General features: G+C 37.0%; 1 protein-coding gene across 1 annotated transcript in view; it reads right to left on the reverse strand.

The window, feature by feature from the left end:
- LOC140503274 (vomeronasal type-2 receptor 26-like) overlaps nucleotides 1-19,288 on the reverse strand; it is a 32,011-nt gene that overhangs the window by 4,378 nt on the left and 8,345 nt on the right. The window contains 4 exon segments of the mRNA XM_072607103.1: nucleotides 7,684-7,810; nucleotides 8,475-8,693; nucleotides 11,382-11,886; nucleotides 11,888-12,168. Coding sequence (XP_072463204.1) covers nucleotides 7,684-7,810; nucleotides 8,475-8,693; nucleotides 11,382-11,886; nucleotides 11,888-12,168 — 1,132 coding nt within the window.

Consider the following 19,288-nt stretch of genomic DNA (forward strand, 5'->3'; position numbering starts at 1 on the left):
AGAACCCAGAATGGATAAATTGGATGTTATGATTCCATGAGGTAGAAAATAGAGAGAAACTGATAATTATGGGGGGGGAGCAGGAAAAAGAGAATGTGGGTTCAGAGTGAACAGAACAAGAAGATAGATAATGAAGAAAGGGAAAGAGCCTTTCCCTGGAAAGGAGTGTAAAAAATGAACAAGTTGAAAGGAGGAAAGAAAAGGCAAATCTACTTGAAAGGATAAACAAAGAAAATAAATAATCAGATACAACAGAAAATAAAAAGGAGCCAAAAAGAAAAACCATAAAGTGAATGGAATAACAAATGAAAAAGGAGGACTGAGGTAAGAGGAAGAGAGCCAATGGGAAAGATCCACCTTAAAAAAAGATTAAGCTAAAGTAACTGAACGAACATAGTACTGTGTTTACAGCAGAAAGAGAAAATGCCTTAACCAAAAGACTCTAACATTAGAGGTAGAGAGAGGAAATTACAAGGTCAGCGAAAATGTCTAGCCAGCCTTTTGTTGATCATATGACCTGAAATTACAAAAACATCTCCAAACATGATTACATTCACCATTGGTACATGGAATGTGTGCATACCTATATACAACAAAAATCCAGCACTCCTGCAAGATGAAGAGCTCTTGTTGCAGGAGAACTCAGCAGGTATCATATCCAAATAGCAGCCCTGAATGATACAAGGCTGACAAATGAAGGAGACTTTACTGAAGTTGGAGCTGGATACATGTTTTTCTGGAGTGGCTCCAATGAAAGCAAGTGCCATGAAGCTGATATGGATTTTGCCATCAAAACTAACACAGTCAACAAGCTTATATGCCTGCCAAAAGGAGTGAATGTCTGGCTCATGACTATGTGATCGCCACTTACAGGAAAACATCATCAGTGCCTATGCTCCCACCATGATGAATCCTGATGAGGTCAAAGAAAAATTCTGTGAATACCTGGGAATCTTTATCATCAATGTGTCAAAAGTGGGCAAGCATAATTTTGGATTATCAGACGTGGCAAGGAGTTACAGGGAGAAATGCAGTTGGTAGCAGAAACAACAATGGTCACTTACTCCTAAAGACTTGTGCATCTTGTGATCTCATCAGTAACATTTTCTTCCATTTACCTAAATGCAATGAAAGTTTGCGGATGTATCCTTGCAGCACACATTTGGCATTTAATAAACAATGTGATTGTAAAGAGGACAGACAGATAGCATGTGAGAGTCACAAAGGTAACGTGTGGCACAGAGTGCTGGATTCATCAAAGACTTATCGTCTCCAAGCTAAATATTCACCTCCAACAAAAGCAGCATCTCCAAGGCAAAATGATTACCAGAATTAACTTCAACAGATTAGAGCTTTTCACTGAGCAGGAACACTTTGTTGCCAACTTGGAGGGAAAATTGAGCCAACACAATTGGCAACAGTGAAGTAGAAGAGGAGTGGGCAGCTTTCAGCAATTTGATGTATAGCACTGCATTTGCTAATCTGGGTCAGAACACTCACAAACATCGAGTGGCATGATGAAAATGATGGGGAAATCCAGAAGTTGCTAAATGAAAAATGACAACTCTACAGGATTTACCAGCAGGATAGTTCATCCATTTCTAAGAATGCAGCACTTAATTCCATGAAAAGTAAGCTACAATCAAAATTTAGAGAGATGCAGGATTATTGGTTCAGTAAGAAGGCAGAGGAAATTCAGTTTTATGCTGATAGTAACAATCCAAAACACTTTTATGATTCTCTGAATGCTATGTATGGGCCAAAGACCTATGGTGCATCTCAACTACTTAGTGATGATGGAATCACATTGATTAGTGATTAAGGATATATGCCTAGAGAGATGGGCTGAACACTTCCATGATGTTTTCAGCAGACCATTATCAATCAATAGTGAGGTCACTGACCATTTACCTCAGGTTGAAGTCAATCCCTCCCTAGTTGAAGAAGAGGTTTTGGATGCCATTAGGCTTCTTTCATCTGGCAAAGCACCAGGTGCTGATTCTATTTCAGCTGAGATGTACGAGGTAGAGGGTCCATAGCTCACACAAAAAGTGAATGTAATTTTACAGGTTATATGGAAAGAGGAGATTATCCCGCAGCAGTTCAAGCATGTCTCAATTGTCCATTTCTATAAAGGTAAAGTAAATATATTGTCCTGGGTCCATCATGAGGTGTGTCTCTCTCTCTTAGTCACTGCTGGTAAGATTCTTGCTAGAGTCCTCATTAATAGGCTGATTCTCCACCTGGAAGGTGGTCATCTACCTGACATCCAGTGTGGCTTCAGAAAGGGCCAAAGAGTGGTCAGCATGTTCTTTGCTGCCAGACAACTCCAGAAGCAATATCAGGAGCAGAATAGAGTCTGTATATGACATTTATAGATCTAACCAAGGCATTTGATACTGTCAGTCATGAGCGCTCATGGAAAATTCTGTCAAAAGTTGATTGCTTGGAGAAGTTCATCAGTACTGTGCATCAATTTCATAATGGTATGCTTGCCTGGATTCTGAATAATGGACAATGTGATTGTGTGCTTGTTACCATGCTTTATAATATGATGTTTTCAGCCATGTTGTCAAATACCTTCAATGAGTATGAACATGACATTAAGGTCAGCTATCACATTGATTCTTCAACTTGAAAAGACTATCAACCAAGATCAAAATGGAGGGAGTGATGGTGCATGATCTCATTTCAGATGATTGTACACTCAATGTAGCCTCTGAAGCTGAGATGGAACAAAGTTTCAATCAATTCTCTGCTGCTTGTGCTAATTTTGGCATAACAGATAATACCCAGAAAACACAAGGGTTCCATCAGCCACCACCACACCATCCATATGTGGAACCATCAGTCATAGAAAATGAAAGAGTTTTGAATGCTGAGATAAGTTCCCTTACATTGTTAGGGTACTTTCTAGGGATTTAAACATTGATAATGAGGTTGACACACACATTGCCAGAGCTAGATCAGGGTTTGGGAAGTTCTGAAGGAAAGTATGGAAGAAAAGAGGTATTAGACTGAATACAAACTGAAGGTCAATAGAGCTTTGTACTGACTTCATTGTTGTATGTCTGTGAAACCTGGACAGTCTATCAGTGCCATGCCAGGAAAGTGAAGCACTTCCACTTGAATTGTCTTAGGAAGATTCCACAGATCACCTGTCAGGATAAGGTACCAGATACTGAGGTCCTCACTTGAGCTAAACTCAAGTTTAAACTTGACCTAAAATAAGCATTCACACTCTGCTTCTTCAGAGAGCAACTCTGATGGACTGGCCACGTGTCTGAATGCAAAATGTACGGTTCCTGAAAAGACTATTTAATGAAGAACTCCCACAGGGTAATTCCTCACATAGTGGTCAGGAGAAGCAATACAGGGACACTTTCAAGTTCTCTCTTAAGAATTTTGGAAATGACTGCATGACATTGTAGACACTGACACAGTATTGCTCAATATGGTATGCTCACACCAGAGAAGATTCTGTGCTCTATGAGTATGGCAGGATTGAAATATCTCAAAGGAAACACAGGATGCATAAATTCTGAGAATCCAGCCCAAATGTTCCCACAGATTATTCTGACCCAAGGCAGAGCGTTCCGAACTCGTATTGGTCTGATCAGCCACAGTGGGATGCAGTGAAACTTGACTCTAGCATAGTAATGTCATTTTGGTCTTCTTTGAGAATGAAGGAAAACAACCAATGCATGTATATATGTATAAGTATATGCATATAAAATATCCCAGGACCACATGGAATCCTCAAAAAATAATCAACCATGTATTAGGGCACAGAGATATTGGAAGCAAATTTAAAAAGAGAGAAATAGTAAATACTTTACAGAAAATAATGCAATAAAGATAAGTATTAATTCAGGTATTATAAACAAAAGACATCAATCTAAATAAAAACTTAACAAGGAACTCCTAAATAACGAGTGGGCCAAAGAACAAATCATAGAAACTACTAATAATTGAGCGGAAGAAACAAGAATGATGAAACAACATTCCAAAATTTCAGGGATATAGCTAAAGTAGTCCTTGGGGGAAAATCACATAAAAATACATACATTATGAAAACAGAAAAGAAGATTAATGAACTGTATATGCATTTCTAAAAATAGAGGAGAAATAGATAATTAGAAACTAAGAAATCCCTAGATATCACGAGTAAAATGAAAAGCTAGTTCTTTGAAAAGGTTAATTAAACAGATACATTCTCCAGATAACTGGATTTAAAAAAGGTAGAAAACTAAATAAATAAAATAACAAATCAGCAAGGTGAAATAAATAAATCAGAAACAATATAAAGAATAATCAGAACATATCATTGTGTACAGTTACATGCAAACAAAACTAAGAACAAAAAAGAAATAAAGGAATATTCTCAAAAATATAAAACATCCAATTTATCATTAAATTAGATCAAGATCTTAAATAACCAAATCTTTAAAAAGAAAATAGATTCAACCACAACAGACTTACCAAAGAAAAACACTCCTAGTCCCGATCTATGCATAGGAGAATTCTGTCGAATTTTTAAGGAATACAATATTCATTTTACAAATCATTCTCAAAAACCGAAAAAGCACACTACCCAAATCTTTTTGTGAGACAAATATAGGCCTAATACAAAAGCCAGGGAAAGATAAAACGCAGAAATAAAATGATAAACCAATATCATTATGACTATCGACTCAAACATTTTAAGGGAGATACTGTGATTAATCCAAGAAATCATTCATTATGACCAAGGGAGATTTATACCAAGGGAGATATTTATATGTAATGGTGATTCAACATGAGGAAAACAATCAACATAATTAATCATGTTGAAAATCAAAACATCCAAAACCACACAACTGTCTCAGCAGGAATGCAGAAAAAGCCTTTGATGAAGTGCAGCATTCTTGCTAAACAAACAAACAACCATGAGAAGTATAGGCATTACTTAGGTTAATATCTTAAAAATCATCTATCTAAAACAGAAGCAAGTATCATGTGCAACGAGGATGCAATAGGACCTTCCCCAATAAATACGAGAGTGCAACAAGGGAAGGATGCCTACTCTCTCCACTCTTTTTTGTCATAATTCTGGAAATACTAGCAACAGCAATACGACAAAATTAAAAAAAATTGAAGACAAAGACAGGGAAAGAAGAGATAAAACTGGCCCTATTTGCTAACGATGTGGTACACTTCGAAAATCTGAGAGAGACAATAAAATGCTGAGACAATTTACAACTTCAGTAGAGCTACGGGTTACAAAATAAACCCTCAAAAATCAGCAGCATTTCTATACAGTATTAACAAAATACAAGAGTCAACAGTAGAAAGGGAACTCCCATTTCAAATAACGGCAAAATTCATAAAATATCTAGGACTGATCTACAAAAGCACACAAAAGACTCATACAGGCTCAACTCCAAAATGCTCTTAAGTGAAATAAAGAGCAATTAAGGATGTGAAAGAATTATTCAGTGCTCATACTTAGGCCTTGCCAATATAATAAAAACAACAATACCACCAATGGTAACTTACACTCTTAATGCTATGTTAATCAAATTGGTAAGGAAATACCACATAAAACTTGATAAAAATTCATTTGGAAAATTTAAAAAATCTAAAATGCAAGAAAAATTATGAGAATAAGGAGGAAAAATGGGCAAATAGGCTTTCAGACTTCAAGCTCTATTATAAAGCAGCAGTCACGAAATCATCTGTATTGACAAGAAATGCAGAGCTAAATCAGTGAACTGGACTAGACAAGGGAGAATCAGAAAGAAAAATAGAACTCAATTTTCCAGTGTTTCATAAGGTAGAAAATATAAATCACCTAGAAAAAAACTCACTTGATAAAAATTTCTTCTGGGAAAACTGGTGAGTAGTCTGACAGAGATTAGGCTTTGATCAACCCCTCACCCACAATTCTAAATGGATATAGGACCTTAATACTAAAGACCATACTATAGAGAAATTAGAAGAGTAACAGATCCTATATTTCTCGTCATCTATGTGTAGGAAATATATTCTTAGCCACCCAGGACACAGAGACATTTACAAAAGACAAACCAGTAACTTGGAGTACATGAAACAACAATGCTGTTAAGATAACATTTATGCATCTAACCTAAGAAAGGAAGTGGTTGGAATGGAAAAAAATTGGGGATGTTTCTTTGGGGAATTGTAACTGGGTGAGTTAGAGCCGACCCCTATCCATTTCAGGACGCCACACTGAGAGCCTGCCTAGATAACCTAGGGGCTTGTCAGTAGGGGTGGAACTAGATGGATTTCAGGAGGAAGGGTCTCGTCTTTGTTTGCAACGTGGCAGTTCTTTGTCTGGCTCCGGATGTCCAGTGGAGAAGACACCCATATAAGGAAAGGTGATAGGTGGTAGGTTCAATGTGAAAGGTGATAAGTGATAGGTTCAATGTAAGGCTTAGGAATATTTTACGTAATTAAGACTATATATGCATGTGAATTAGCTGAAATAAACTGGAGTCTTCACCACCTTTGTCTCCCGCCTCATCTCATTACTCACTAGATCAAGGCCTCTTGCCGGACAAGAGCCTTAGGTCTGGGTTAAGGGTTCCTGTAAATGGTCTAGGGGACCCCAACAGGGAATAACTCCATAACTCAGTTGAAGAGATGGGAGAAGACACCTTCAACTCACTCCTTAAAGGGAAGGGAGGGATATAGGTGTTATACATTACATGTTTTCAGATTTTACAATATATCCTTCACTTGTGCTGATTTTGCACCCCTTAAAAATAATATGTCATATGGGATGACTCGCTGGGAGAGAATGGGACACTGGGGAGAGTATGGTGATGTCAAAAATGAAAAAGAAATTTATTTTAAAAAGAAAGGCCTGGAAATCCATGTCCAAGTGCTTTAGAAAAATTCTACCCTATCAGGAGTTTAAGTCCAGATCCTTAAGCAATTCATAGAAAATAAATACTTCTTTCTCTTTATATCATTTACTACTTTACATCTCCCAAAAGTATTCAATATTTTAGAATCCTCTCAATATCCTTGGTTCTTCTATCATGTAGTTCTCCTTTAACTAGGAGTCCTCTGAGTGGATCTGATTTGCATTTCTAGGCACCAAGGCTCTAAAGATGGAATATCCATATCGTGCATACTTATAGTGAATTTAATAAATCAATATGTATTAATGTTTATTGAAATAAATGTAAATTAGCAAAAAATCTGATCAGACTTGAAAAAGGAACAAACAGAAAATTGATTATTTTCAGATTAAAACAAAAATAAAACAAAAAATCAAATATTGTTTTCCAGTTGATCCCTACAAACCTGGAAAATCCTTGACTGAGAATTCTCCTTGGAGAATCTTTTCAGTGTGTCCCATCAAAAGGCTACCAAATTTTCCCTCGACTAACACCCCATCATGAAACAGATTTGCTTCCCTTTTACAAAGGCTCACAAAATCTTTGGGCTCATTCTTCACAGTTGTATATTACTCTGGGTTGCTTTTTTAAAATTTCATTTTGCCTGTTGCCTACCCATAAGTTAGGTATAATATGTAGGCCCCATGGAGTAATGTTCTCATGAGTAGGATGTGACTGCAAAAACCTGACAAAGGTTCTTTGCCAAAGTCTGTTGCCCTATTCTTGTGAAGGAGAGTTATCTGGGATTTGGGGATAATAATTTTTAGACACTTACCTTTCTGATTAGAAATTTCCTCCTCTGGACACTGCACACAGTCAAAACAGCAGGCAGGCTTCCCTTCACAGGATAGCTTCCTGAATCCAGAACCACAGCTCTCATTGCACACAGATTCTGGAGTGGTCTGAGCAATAAGCAAAGTAAAAATCATGAGTGACTTGTAACCATAAGGGGGAAGATTCACTGCTCTCTGAAAGTAAATGATGCTACTTTGGTGATGGCTAAGAAAATATTTTACAGAAGAGTTTCAACAATTATGTATTATTTACATGTTCAGAAAAATCAGTGCTATATAGATAGATTAATTGATGGTAACGGAGTATCTTGTTAAGTATGCTTACCTTAGCAGTGTACTTTCCAGGTATGTACGATTGTATACACACACACATACATACACACTCCATCATCATCCTCTTTTATATACAAAATACTCAATGCTATACTCATATGTAATATAATAATACTATGTTATCATAAATAATATACACATTATATGTCATCTATATGATATATATACTATTATATATCATCCATAATAAAGCATAATATTTCATAATAAAACAATATATAGTTTATTTATCATATATGTCTTGCATTAATTGGATACTTTGGCACATAACAAATTATTTGAAATATTTGCTTGATTGGCTCTTTGCTTACTGTGAATAAAAAATAAATAAATTAAAGGAGAAAGCCATTTCATTTATGTGACTAGTAGATAATTTCAAATGGTTAAGAATTATTCTTGTGACTGGAAATGAAAAATAGGCGCTCAAGTATTTACAGACCTGTGAAATACCCCATATGATTGAATTCTCAGAAATAGTGAAGTTTTGATCCAGCTGACTTTTGGGAACAAACTGCCCAACTTTCACAAAAATTTCATTTTGCTTGAAGGTCAAGTAATTCATGATATCATATTTAGCCACAGGGTTTCTTTGCCCATCCAAGATCACCTGGTCCCCAGCGTTATTATTAAACTGGATGTTCTTCAGAAAGGAGTGGTGCTACATGGGAAGAGAAATCTCAGTCACTCCCTACTCCCTGATAGTGGTGTGGGCCCAAAACCAAGATGTGAGAGTAGTGAAGGAAATTCATTAATATAATCTTTCTTTTTCATAAGATACGTTGTTTTTCATGTAAAATGTTAGACAACTTTGTATAATGTTCTGTGCTAGATGTGTCAAGTTGCTGGAACCTCAGGTTATGAGCTATGTCATAGCCTTTAAAAGTAGGGTTTGGGTTTAATAATCTGCTTTCTGAGAAGCTATCTCTAGTAGGAAAATTCAGAGATCCACATAGTTTTGGAAATGTTGTCATATTGTTAGAGTTCCAAACACTGGTTTGCATAGAGTACATTAAGCATTATTGAACCTTACGATCCTTTGATCACAATTATTGCGCTCATCATTGTAAAGGGGCAAAAGGTTACCTTAGAAGAAAAGCTTTTATATTCACTTCTCACCTTTACAGAAATGGATAGTGGGGACAATATACAATACTGAATTTTGTTTTGTTCAGTTACTTCACTTGAGTCCAACTCTTAAAAATGCTATTTGGGTTTTTTTTGACAAAGATGCCAGAGTGATTTGTCCTTTCCTTCTCCAGCTCATTTTACAGATGAGGAAACTGAAGCAAGCAGGATTAAGTGACTTGCCCATAGAAACATACCAAGTGGCCAAGGCTGTATTTGAACTCAGGTTTTCCTGATTCCAAGCTGTGCACCCTATCAACTGCACCACCTATTGTCTCTCAGTCATGTCAGTCGTGTCTGACTTTTTGTGACAGGTAGAAAGTGTCTTAGCTGGTATTTGAAGGCAGGAAGATGAGTCTTCCTGACTCCACTATGCCACCTAGCTGCCCTTGATGCAATTATTAGTTACCAGTAAGACGATGGTATGGAGTTTCCAAAGCAATATTATGGTGGAATATTCACTGAAAATAAAGCAGATTCTGTAAGTGATTGTGTTTGTCATATTATTTTTGAGAAAGATGATGAATATATAATCGTGAAACTTCATCGCATATTCTAACTCGGGCAGCAGGGAGACTTCTTTATCTCACTGAAGACACTTTAAAAAAAAATGAAGACACTTTTAAAAGTTTATAGCTCAAGAAATGGAATACCAGACTAAGAAAATGGAGGCAGCACTTTTTGGAGGGGATCTTGAGTGAAGAGGAAGGGCTTGAGTTGGATATATGGGGAAACTTAACAATTTGGTTGTGAATTTTTAATAAACAAATTGACATTTATCCAGAGGATAAATACACTAGAATTTATAAAATTAATGGGAAAATTCAGCTCTTGAGTAGCAAAAGATGATAATGTATGCTGCAATTATTACTGCTTATATGACCATTATGGCTATAAGTACACATCATACTTATCCAACAAGCACTTCATATATAAGAAGTAGAATAAGCTCCTTGAGGGCAGGGGCTGGTTCATTTAGGTCTTTGTATTCTCAGAACCCAACTTTGAAAACTTATATCATTTTGATGAAAGGAACTGACTACTTAAGTGGGATGTCCACATTTGAGAGGTAAGGTCAAGCATTCTTAGTCCTTAGTTAATGCAGAAATGTGGGAAGTGAGGACCATACAGAAAAGAAAAAAATTTTCCATCAAATTGTCATTGACTAATGTATAAAGAAATCATAAATAGGTTGTTGTGCTCATATCATTATGTGCTTTTCTCCATACACTCTCCATTCCAGAAAAATAAACTGTTTGCTTTTCTTGGAATTCAATACCCCACTTTCTACCTCTGCATTTTTATAAGCTACCCCTCATGGCTGCAATATGTTGTCTTCTATTCTACTTCTTAAAATACTTCTCTTCATTCACAGCTTATCAGGTTCTATCTACATAGAGTCTACCACGACTCACTCATTCAGCAAGAATTTGCTAAACACCTACTGTGTGCTAAATGATATTAATATGAAGAGAAAAATGACATAGATCTTAAGTTCAAGGATTTTCCACTCATCAGAAGCAGCTAGTGGCTGCACTGGGTCCCTATCACCTCCAGGATCCAGGATAACATCCTCTGGCATTTAAAGTTCCTCATAATCCAATTCCTTCCTACCTAGGGAGCTTTCTTACACCTTCATTTGCCCCACATTCTCTGTGATCCAGTTACACTGGCCCTCTTGCAATTCCTCAAGCATACCACCTCATCTCACATCCACGCGTTTGCACTGGCTGTCTTCCACATCACCATTGCGCTGCCACCTCACTCCTCTCATCTTCCCTGGCTTCCTTCAAGACTCAAATTCCACGTGCTGTAGGAGGTACTTTCTGGCCCTCCCCTCATAATGTTGGGTCCCTTTCAGATTACCTTCATTTATTCTTTGTCTCCATTTATCTCTTTCGTCCCCTCTCCCTACATATAAATATATGTATATGTATATATGCGCATATATGCATGTACACGTAAATATATGTATATGTGCACATATGAATGTAAATATATATGCAGATATTAACATATATTTGTAAATATATCCTGTGTTCCAAGTTATTTGCATGTCATCTTACTCAGTAGAATGTATACTCCTTAGGGAAGGGACGGTTTTTGCCTTTCTTTGTATTTCCAGGGCATCCCACAATGTCAAATACATAGTAAATGCTTAGTATATGCTGATATACTGACTAACTGACTGACTGTGAGGGTGATTTAGAGGGAATGTTACCTGCCAGGGCTGAAGTGTGAAATTTTCTCCATGTCCCTCAAATCCCATTTCTATTCTCATCAGGAACATTTCATGGAGGGCCCAGGCCACAGCATACACAGAATTGTAGATAGAGTAACTCAAGCTAGACATGGTCATGTCAAAATAGTCTAGAGGCAGATCTGCCAGTGAAGCATTTGGTGAACATTGCCCTTCCTCCAGTTTTGCAGACTCATCTGGGCAATTGAAAGTGGAATGCCAAAAGTTCTTCAGGAAAATGTCCTCTGGGTATTTAACAGGGTTAACACTCTTGAGAAAATGAGAAAAACCAAGAACGTCACTAATCTGGTGTTTAAATACTAGAGCACCATGAAAAGCATAGCTATCATGATAACGGGCTCTCAGAGTAATATCCAAGTCAGATGTGATGATCCACAATTTCAAAGGTGATAAAGTAATAGAATTTCTCAGGATCATGAGTGAATCTGCATCTCCATGAATGATGATTACTTTGGCTGATGATGGGCATGAAAGATACATGAGATTCATCTTGACGACTCTCACTCACAGGGATCTTTTCTATGAAGGCCACACAGATATTACTCCTGGACATCTCTTCTGCAGTGTTCAAAAGGAATTTTTCTCCTCTCATGTCATCTGTGGAAATCAGCCCCACCCAGGTCCATCCAAAATAGAATAGTAGCTGAATTATGCCCACAGAGAGAAAGGAGTCCCTAGGAGCCATCTGATAACGGGAAGGAAATTGGACCTTGTCATTCAGGAGAGGATCAAATGGACCATAGGTGATCTGAATGAAAAAAGAGTGTGTGTTATTTTGAATTCCATGAAAGTGGTGCTGGTGAAAGTCTAGTAGTACTTTCTGTCTAGTAGTACAATGTATCGCAAAGTTCGCAAATCTTCCCCTGGAGAAAAATTCTGTAAGTTCATGAGGTACTGATCAAGTGCCTCTTGATCTAGTTATCTTCTAAATCTTCTAATTATCCCAATAGTTATCCCTTTCTGAGATCCCCTAAAGGACAAGTATTAAAGAGACATTTTTATGGTTCTGTGCACATCAACCAGTACTTCTCCTAGTCTTTACCTTCTCAACTTTCTAATTTATGTTCTTCTTTATTTGGCATCTGAACTGATTTATTCAGTGAAAGTATCATTTTTACTACGCTTGGTTTAAGACAGAAATGAGTGGTGATCATAAGGCTAAAAATGAGATTCAAATAGGAACATATAAATAATTTTAGAGGTTGAACTTAAAAACAGAAAATCATTCAATAAGAACACTAATTTTTGTGGTTTAATCACTGCTTTTTAAACAATGAAAATTAGCTGTTTTGCATTGTAGGGGAATTGTGACTGATTCAAGATGTTACAGAGTGAGGAGGAGAGAAACAGAATCAAAGCCAAGTTCTTTATTCCTGCAGCATAAAACAACAGCTAGAAATACCAAGAGAAAAATAACGCTTAAACTGTCTATGGAAAGTTTCCACCAATAACCAGAATCAGGATTCTAAAATAGAAGAATGAAGGTAGAAAAATGAACTGCATAAAACTTATGGAAGTATATGCTCTGAGATGAAAAAATACACACTAAAAATAAAGTGATGCTAAGAAGACCATACCTAGGTTCCACCCTCAGAGTAATTCTCAGTTGTTTTAGTATTTTTTACTATTCCTTTTTTTCTAGAAATCTCATATTCATCCGGTTGCCATGTGTTTTCAATTCTATCTCTGCATCTGTCCCCTTCTTGCATAGTAAGTATGTGAATCTGCACTGCGTGCTCCAATCCCTTGACCCCTTACCTCTTTTCCACGCTATTTTCCCTGCACTAGCCACTCTCTTTTCCCTTGTCTCAATCCCTTAGTGAACCATTTTAACTCTGCACTTCTCTTCTTTTCAACAATTGCACCCTACCTAACTTCAGCCTTGGATCACTCTCACTTTTCACCACATTCACTGCTGCATACATACTATGGAATGAAAGTGGAGAAAATCACAGTATTCTGACCGTCCACTACAGATTTATGTTACACTTGTCTTATTAATTCACTATTCCACTCTCCACCACAAGTCTTCAAACCTTTTGATTACTCTGCAAAATTCCTGTGTTTCTCCCTTCTCCACCCTCTTAACTGAGAATGTTGCCTCATATTTTATCCAAAAAAATGGGACCATTCACCATGACCTTCATCTTCTTACCTCTTCCTTGCCTCCTATGACTCATCTGTAGTCTGGCACTATTTTCCTCCTTCGCGCCTATTGCACATAAGGAAGTTACCTCACTCCTTACCAAGGCTAAGTGCTCTATGTGCTCAAGCAAACCTATTCCATCCCATCTCCTCCACCAAACTGCCTCCTCCATCATCCTCACTCTCTCATTTGTTTTCAGTCTCTCCGTCTCTAGTGGCTCATTTCTGACTACTTACAAACATGGTCATGTCTCCTCCATCCTCAAAAACAACAACAAACAAACCAAGCTTTGTTTGATCTTTCCAACCTCAATAAGTATTATCCGATAGCTTTTCTGCCAGGCTACACTTGAAAAGGCTGTCTACAATTAGTTCCTCTACTTTGTTCTCACTCTTTGCTTAGCATCTTGCAGTTTGCATTCTGATATTATCATTCCACTGAAATTATTCTTTCCAAAGTTACTAGTGATCTCTTAGTTTCCAAGTCTAATGATCTTTTCTCAGCTCTGACTCTTTTCAACCTGTCTGATCTGTTGATCACCCTCTACTCCTTGATACTTTCTTCTCTCTAGGTCTTCAGGATACTACTAACTTGGTCCTCCTCTTACCTAGATGACCACTCCTTCTTAGTTTCCTTTGCTATATCTTCATTCAGATCATGCCCTCTAACTATGTGTCCTACAAGGTTCTGTCTTAAGCCGTCTTCTCTTCTTCCACTGTGTAACTCCTCTTAGTGATCTCATCTGTTCCCATGGATTTCATTACCATCTCTGTCATGACATGCTCAAATCTACCTATTCTACCTGAACTTTTCTGCTGACCTACATCTCTCATCACCAACTGCCTTTCAGACATCTCAGTCTGGATGTACAGTGGACATTTTAAATTCAACATATCCAAAACAGAATTCATTATCTTTACCCTCTACATATCCCCCTCCTACCTTTCCTTGTAGAGGCCAATAACAAACTCCCAGCTCCATCAGCTCAAAACATGTGTGTCACAGACAATGCCATTATCTCTGAACCCTCCTGTCCCTCAAATCCAAACTATTGTCAAGGCCTGTTGATTTCACCTTTGCAGCATCTCTTAAATACATTTCTTTCTTCCTCTGATGCTACCACTACTTTGGTACAGGCATTTTTCTCCTCATGATCGAATGATTGTAATAACTGCTGGTGGGATTTGTCTTCCACAAGTCTCTCCCTGCTCCAATCCATTCTCCCTTCAGCCACTAAAATAACAAACTTCATGTCTGATGCAAAGTAACTTCTAGTGGTTCCCTATCACCTCCAGAATCAAATACAAAATTCTTGTCACTCAAAGTCCTTTATGTCCTGGTACCCACCTACATTTTCAGTCTTCTTATAAACTTACTCTCTAACATGCCCTCTTTTGATCTAGTGACACTCACCTCTTGCTGGTCCATGAAAAAGACATTCTGTGTCTTGACTCTGATTTTTTCTCACTGTTTCCTATGTCTGGCAAGCGTTCCCTATTCATCTTTGCCTACCAACTTCCCTGGCTTCCTTCAAGTCCCAACCATAGTTGCTTCTATAGAAAGCCTTTTCTAATTCCTCTTAATTCTAGTGGCTCTTTTAATAATGTCCTATTTATGCTGTATGGGCTCATAGGTAGCACAGAAGATAGAGTTCTGGGTCAAGAGTCAGGGAGACTCATCTTTGTGAGTTCTAATCTGACTTCAGACTCTTACTAGTTATGTAACCCTGGGCAAGTCAGCTTTAGTTCTTTACCTGTAAAATGAACTGGAGAAGGAAATGACAAACCACTCCGGTATCTTTGTGAAGAAAACCTCAAGTGGGGTTACTAAGAGTCAAAGATTACTGAAACAACTGAACAACAGCAGATTTATCCTTTATAAAGTTTGTTTGTACATATTTGTCTCCGGCCTTTCGCACCGGATTTTGAACTTCTTGAGGAAAGGAACTTTCTTTTGCCTCTTTTGCATCAGTAGGTCTTAACATATTCTCTGGCACATAATAGGTATTTTAGAAATATTTATTGAATGAATTAATGAATGAATGCGCTAAATCTCTCCCCAATCACATTTCCCATGAACTATTAAAGCACCTTAATTGTTCGTTCTGTATACTATCGCTCCTCTCCTTAATCCATCCTCCTGACTGATAACAAATTGATATTCCTAAGTGTATTTTCAATGACTACACTTTCATAACCTATGTGAGATTGCTTGCCTTCTTAATGAGGGAAGGAGGAGGAGAATTTGGAACTCAAGATTTGAAAAAGAAAAGAACATTAGCATAGTTTTTTCATGTATTTGGGAAAAATATAATATTAAAGTAAAAAAATGAAATTTCTAGAGCAACAAGCTATGCCACCGTCCCCTAACATTATTCAGTGGCTCGGTATTTCCTTCAGAATGAAGTAAATGCTTTTCGGGGGTCGAGCATTTAGAGCCCTTTGCAATTTGGCTCTATATCTTTCCAGGTTTAACTGGTTTTCTTTACTTGTTTCATAATTTCATACTTGTTGTAAAGAATCAGAAACATTTTGGATACATGAATTTACCTGACAACAGATTTACTCTTTCAGATGATTTTAGCAATTATTCAAATGGAGTATAATATTCTTTTTACCATCATCATGCATGCTTTTGCTACATTATTACTTCAACCTGTGGACAAGGGTGTTGCTCAGAATGCAAAATCTTATGGAAATTTCAAGAATGCTGGTTTATTACATCAGCAAGCCCTATAGAGAACTTTCAGTCTTATAAAAGATGAATTTTTAAATGTTCTTGTGCCTCATGCTGTTAAAAAGTGAAATATTAAAAAACTTAGAGAAAAATATTCTGTTTTCTAACTGACTTTTCTCCATACATGGAATTCTAACTTTCATCTCTGTACCTTCCGATAGATTATCTCCCACGACTGGACATTGCTTCCTTTTTCACTTGTGCCTCTTGAAATTTTTGGTTCCATTTAAGACTCATCTTTTATCAACTTCTAGTTTGCCTTTTAAAGATTACTTCAATTGTTTGAACTTGCTCTGCCTCTAAAATAAATACTTGGTAATTATTTTGCCTGTATTTTGCATCTGATTATCTTTGTACCTGTTGTTTTCCCCCAACATAATAGAAGCAACCTAAGAGATGAAGAGATTTATAACATTTGATATATGGAAACCATGAGGGTGAGAGTTGTGATGTGAAAGGTATTACCGTACTTTTCTCCTTTGTGCTGCACAGAATTAGACACAAAATTAGCATAGAGGTACTCTAATCTGCTCTCTCAAATGTCTCAACTGAAGTTCCTGAAACATAGGAGGAATTTAAGAAATGCTGAATGAATCAAATAAAAAAGAATTCTAAATTTTAGTACTCACAAAACTTTCAGTCCACTCAAGGACAACCACACTTTCGTATAAGTCCTCAGTTTCTTTGTTTTCATATTCAGTACATTTATTTTAAAACCTATACATATAGAAAAAATGATTATTCATGAACAAAAGTTGAAAGAATAGTTCAACATTAAGAAAACCATTAACAGAATTGGTAAAATTGGAAATTAAAACATCTCAGAGTACATGATTATGCGAATCAGTAGAGAAAAGAGCCTTTGGTGAAGTAAAATAATCTTTTATGTTAAAACATACTTGCCAATAATAGGACCACTTTTAATACGATGTATAGTACTTATGTCACAGCAAAGGCTTACATAATTTTCAGTGGAGAAATATGGAAAACTTTCACAATAAATACAAGAGTAAAATGAGAATCTCCATCCAGGGCAAGTAGGTGGAATGATAGAGTGTGGGACCTGGAGTCAGGAAGAATTATTTCGTGAGTTCAAATCTGACCTCAGTCACTTAATTGTGTGATCTTGTGGAAATGACTTAACCCTTTTTTCCTCAGTCTACTCATCTGCAAAACGAACTGGGAAGGACATGGCAAACCAGTCCATTATCTTTGCGAGGAAAACCCCAAGTGGGGTCATAAAAAGTGAAACACAAGTGATAAAAAATGCCAACAAAATGTTAGGATGTCGTATTTTATTACTGTTATTTGACATTGTTCTGGAAATAATATAAACCATAGTTTGAGGGAGCAAATTAGAGTACCTCTATACTAATTTTTTGTCTAATTCTGTGCAGCACAAAGGAGAATAGTACAGTAATGCCTTCCACATTACAACTTTCACCATCATAGTATCCATATGTCAGTGATTGTCATAAGAAATTAAATGGGAACTTTGGGGGAGTTTTGCAGAAGGTTCAGACAACACACGAGGGTCCGCAGATAACCCAGAAAAAAATTTAGAAACTCAGAAATTCATAAAAATGTATGTATATTGTTGCATAACATCAAGGAAGCAAAGAAAGAAGTTCTCAAAGCCAGAAGACACCTCTGGTACAAAGGGAGGGCCAAAACATCTTATGGGGCTTTTCCAAATTATGGGGCCTCCCTCCCTTAATCCCCATGATGTGGAAAGGAAAGCTGTATATCAATATATCAGTACATCCCCCTCAGAGTGAGGCTCTCTTTTCTCTTAATTTCATGGACTCTTCACATATGTGTGGGGCATTGATCCTCACTAATTAGAAAAGTGTCTCATACCCCTGGGTTATGATTACATTACAATAGCAGTGAAAAGGGAAATAATAAAAACAGTGAGAAAAAGAAGATAGACTTATCTCTGTTTACTTACAGCATGAATATATACAGAGTAAATTCCAGAGGGTTGTAAAGAAACAGGAAGAAATAATTAATAGGTTCAATAACATAATAACTGATAAAGTTAATACACACACACATACACCACAGATTATGTACACAGCAATAGCAAATCCAAAAGGAAACAATAGAAATGAAGGCCCCATTAGAATAACTTCTGAGTTCACAAAATATATGGGAGACAATTAAAATGTGAGAGACAAAAAATCCTTTTGTACTCATTGTCTCTACTTTCTCTCCTTTCACTAACTCCAACTCTTTGCAATTTGGCTTCCTACTTAGTCACTCAACTAACTCTTCAAAATTGTCAATAATCTCCTAATTGCCAAATCTGATAATCTTTTCTCAGACCAAGTCCTCCTTGACTTATCTTCTACCTTTGACATGGTAAACCACCTTCTCCTTCCACAAACCCTGTCCTCCGTTGGTTTTCATGACACAAATCTCTCCTACCTATATGAGTGATCCTTTTCAATCTCATTTTATGGTTTATCATCCCTATCTCACCTCTTAACTAAATGTGGCTCCTCAATGATCTGGTCTAGGTCCCCTTCTCTTCTCCTTCTACTAATATCCTTCTTAAACCTACACAACCAGCTCCATTTTGTTGGCTGACCACCAGGCCTGCATCACCAACTATTTATTAAACATTTGAAAAGGGATATCCTGAAGACATTCTAAACTCAATGCCTTCAAAATTGAATCTTTGTCTTGGTTCATTCAGCACTTAGACCCTTAGACAGTGACTGGCACATGGCAAACTCTTAAAAAGTGCTTGTTTAATGAGTAACTGACTGGTGAGTTTGACACCTTTCCCCTAAACACTGACCTCTTCAAGTATTTCCTATTTCTTTTGAAGTCACCACCATTCTTACTGTATCAGATTCATGACTTCAGTATTATCCCCAATTCCTCACTCTCTCTCAACTGACATATCCAATCAGTTGTCAAATACACATGAATAATTTCACAACACATCTAAGATTTGATTCCTCTCCATTCACATATC

The sequence above is a fragment of the Notamacropus eugenii genome, chromosome 5 (assembly GCF_028372415.1).
Source record: "Notamacropus eugenii isolate mMacEug1 chromosome 5, mMacEug1.pri_v2, whole genome shotgun sequence".
Classification (NCBI taxonomy): Eukaryota; Metazoa; Chordata; class Mammalia; order Diprotodontia; family Macropodidae; genus Notamacropus; species Notamacropus eugenii.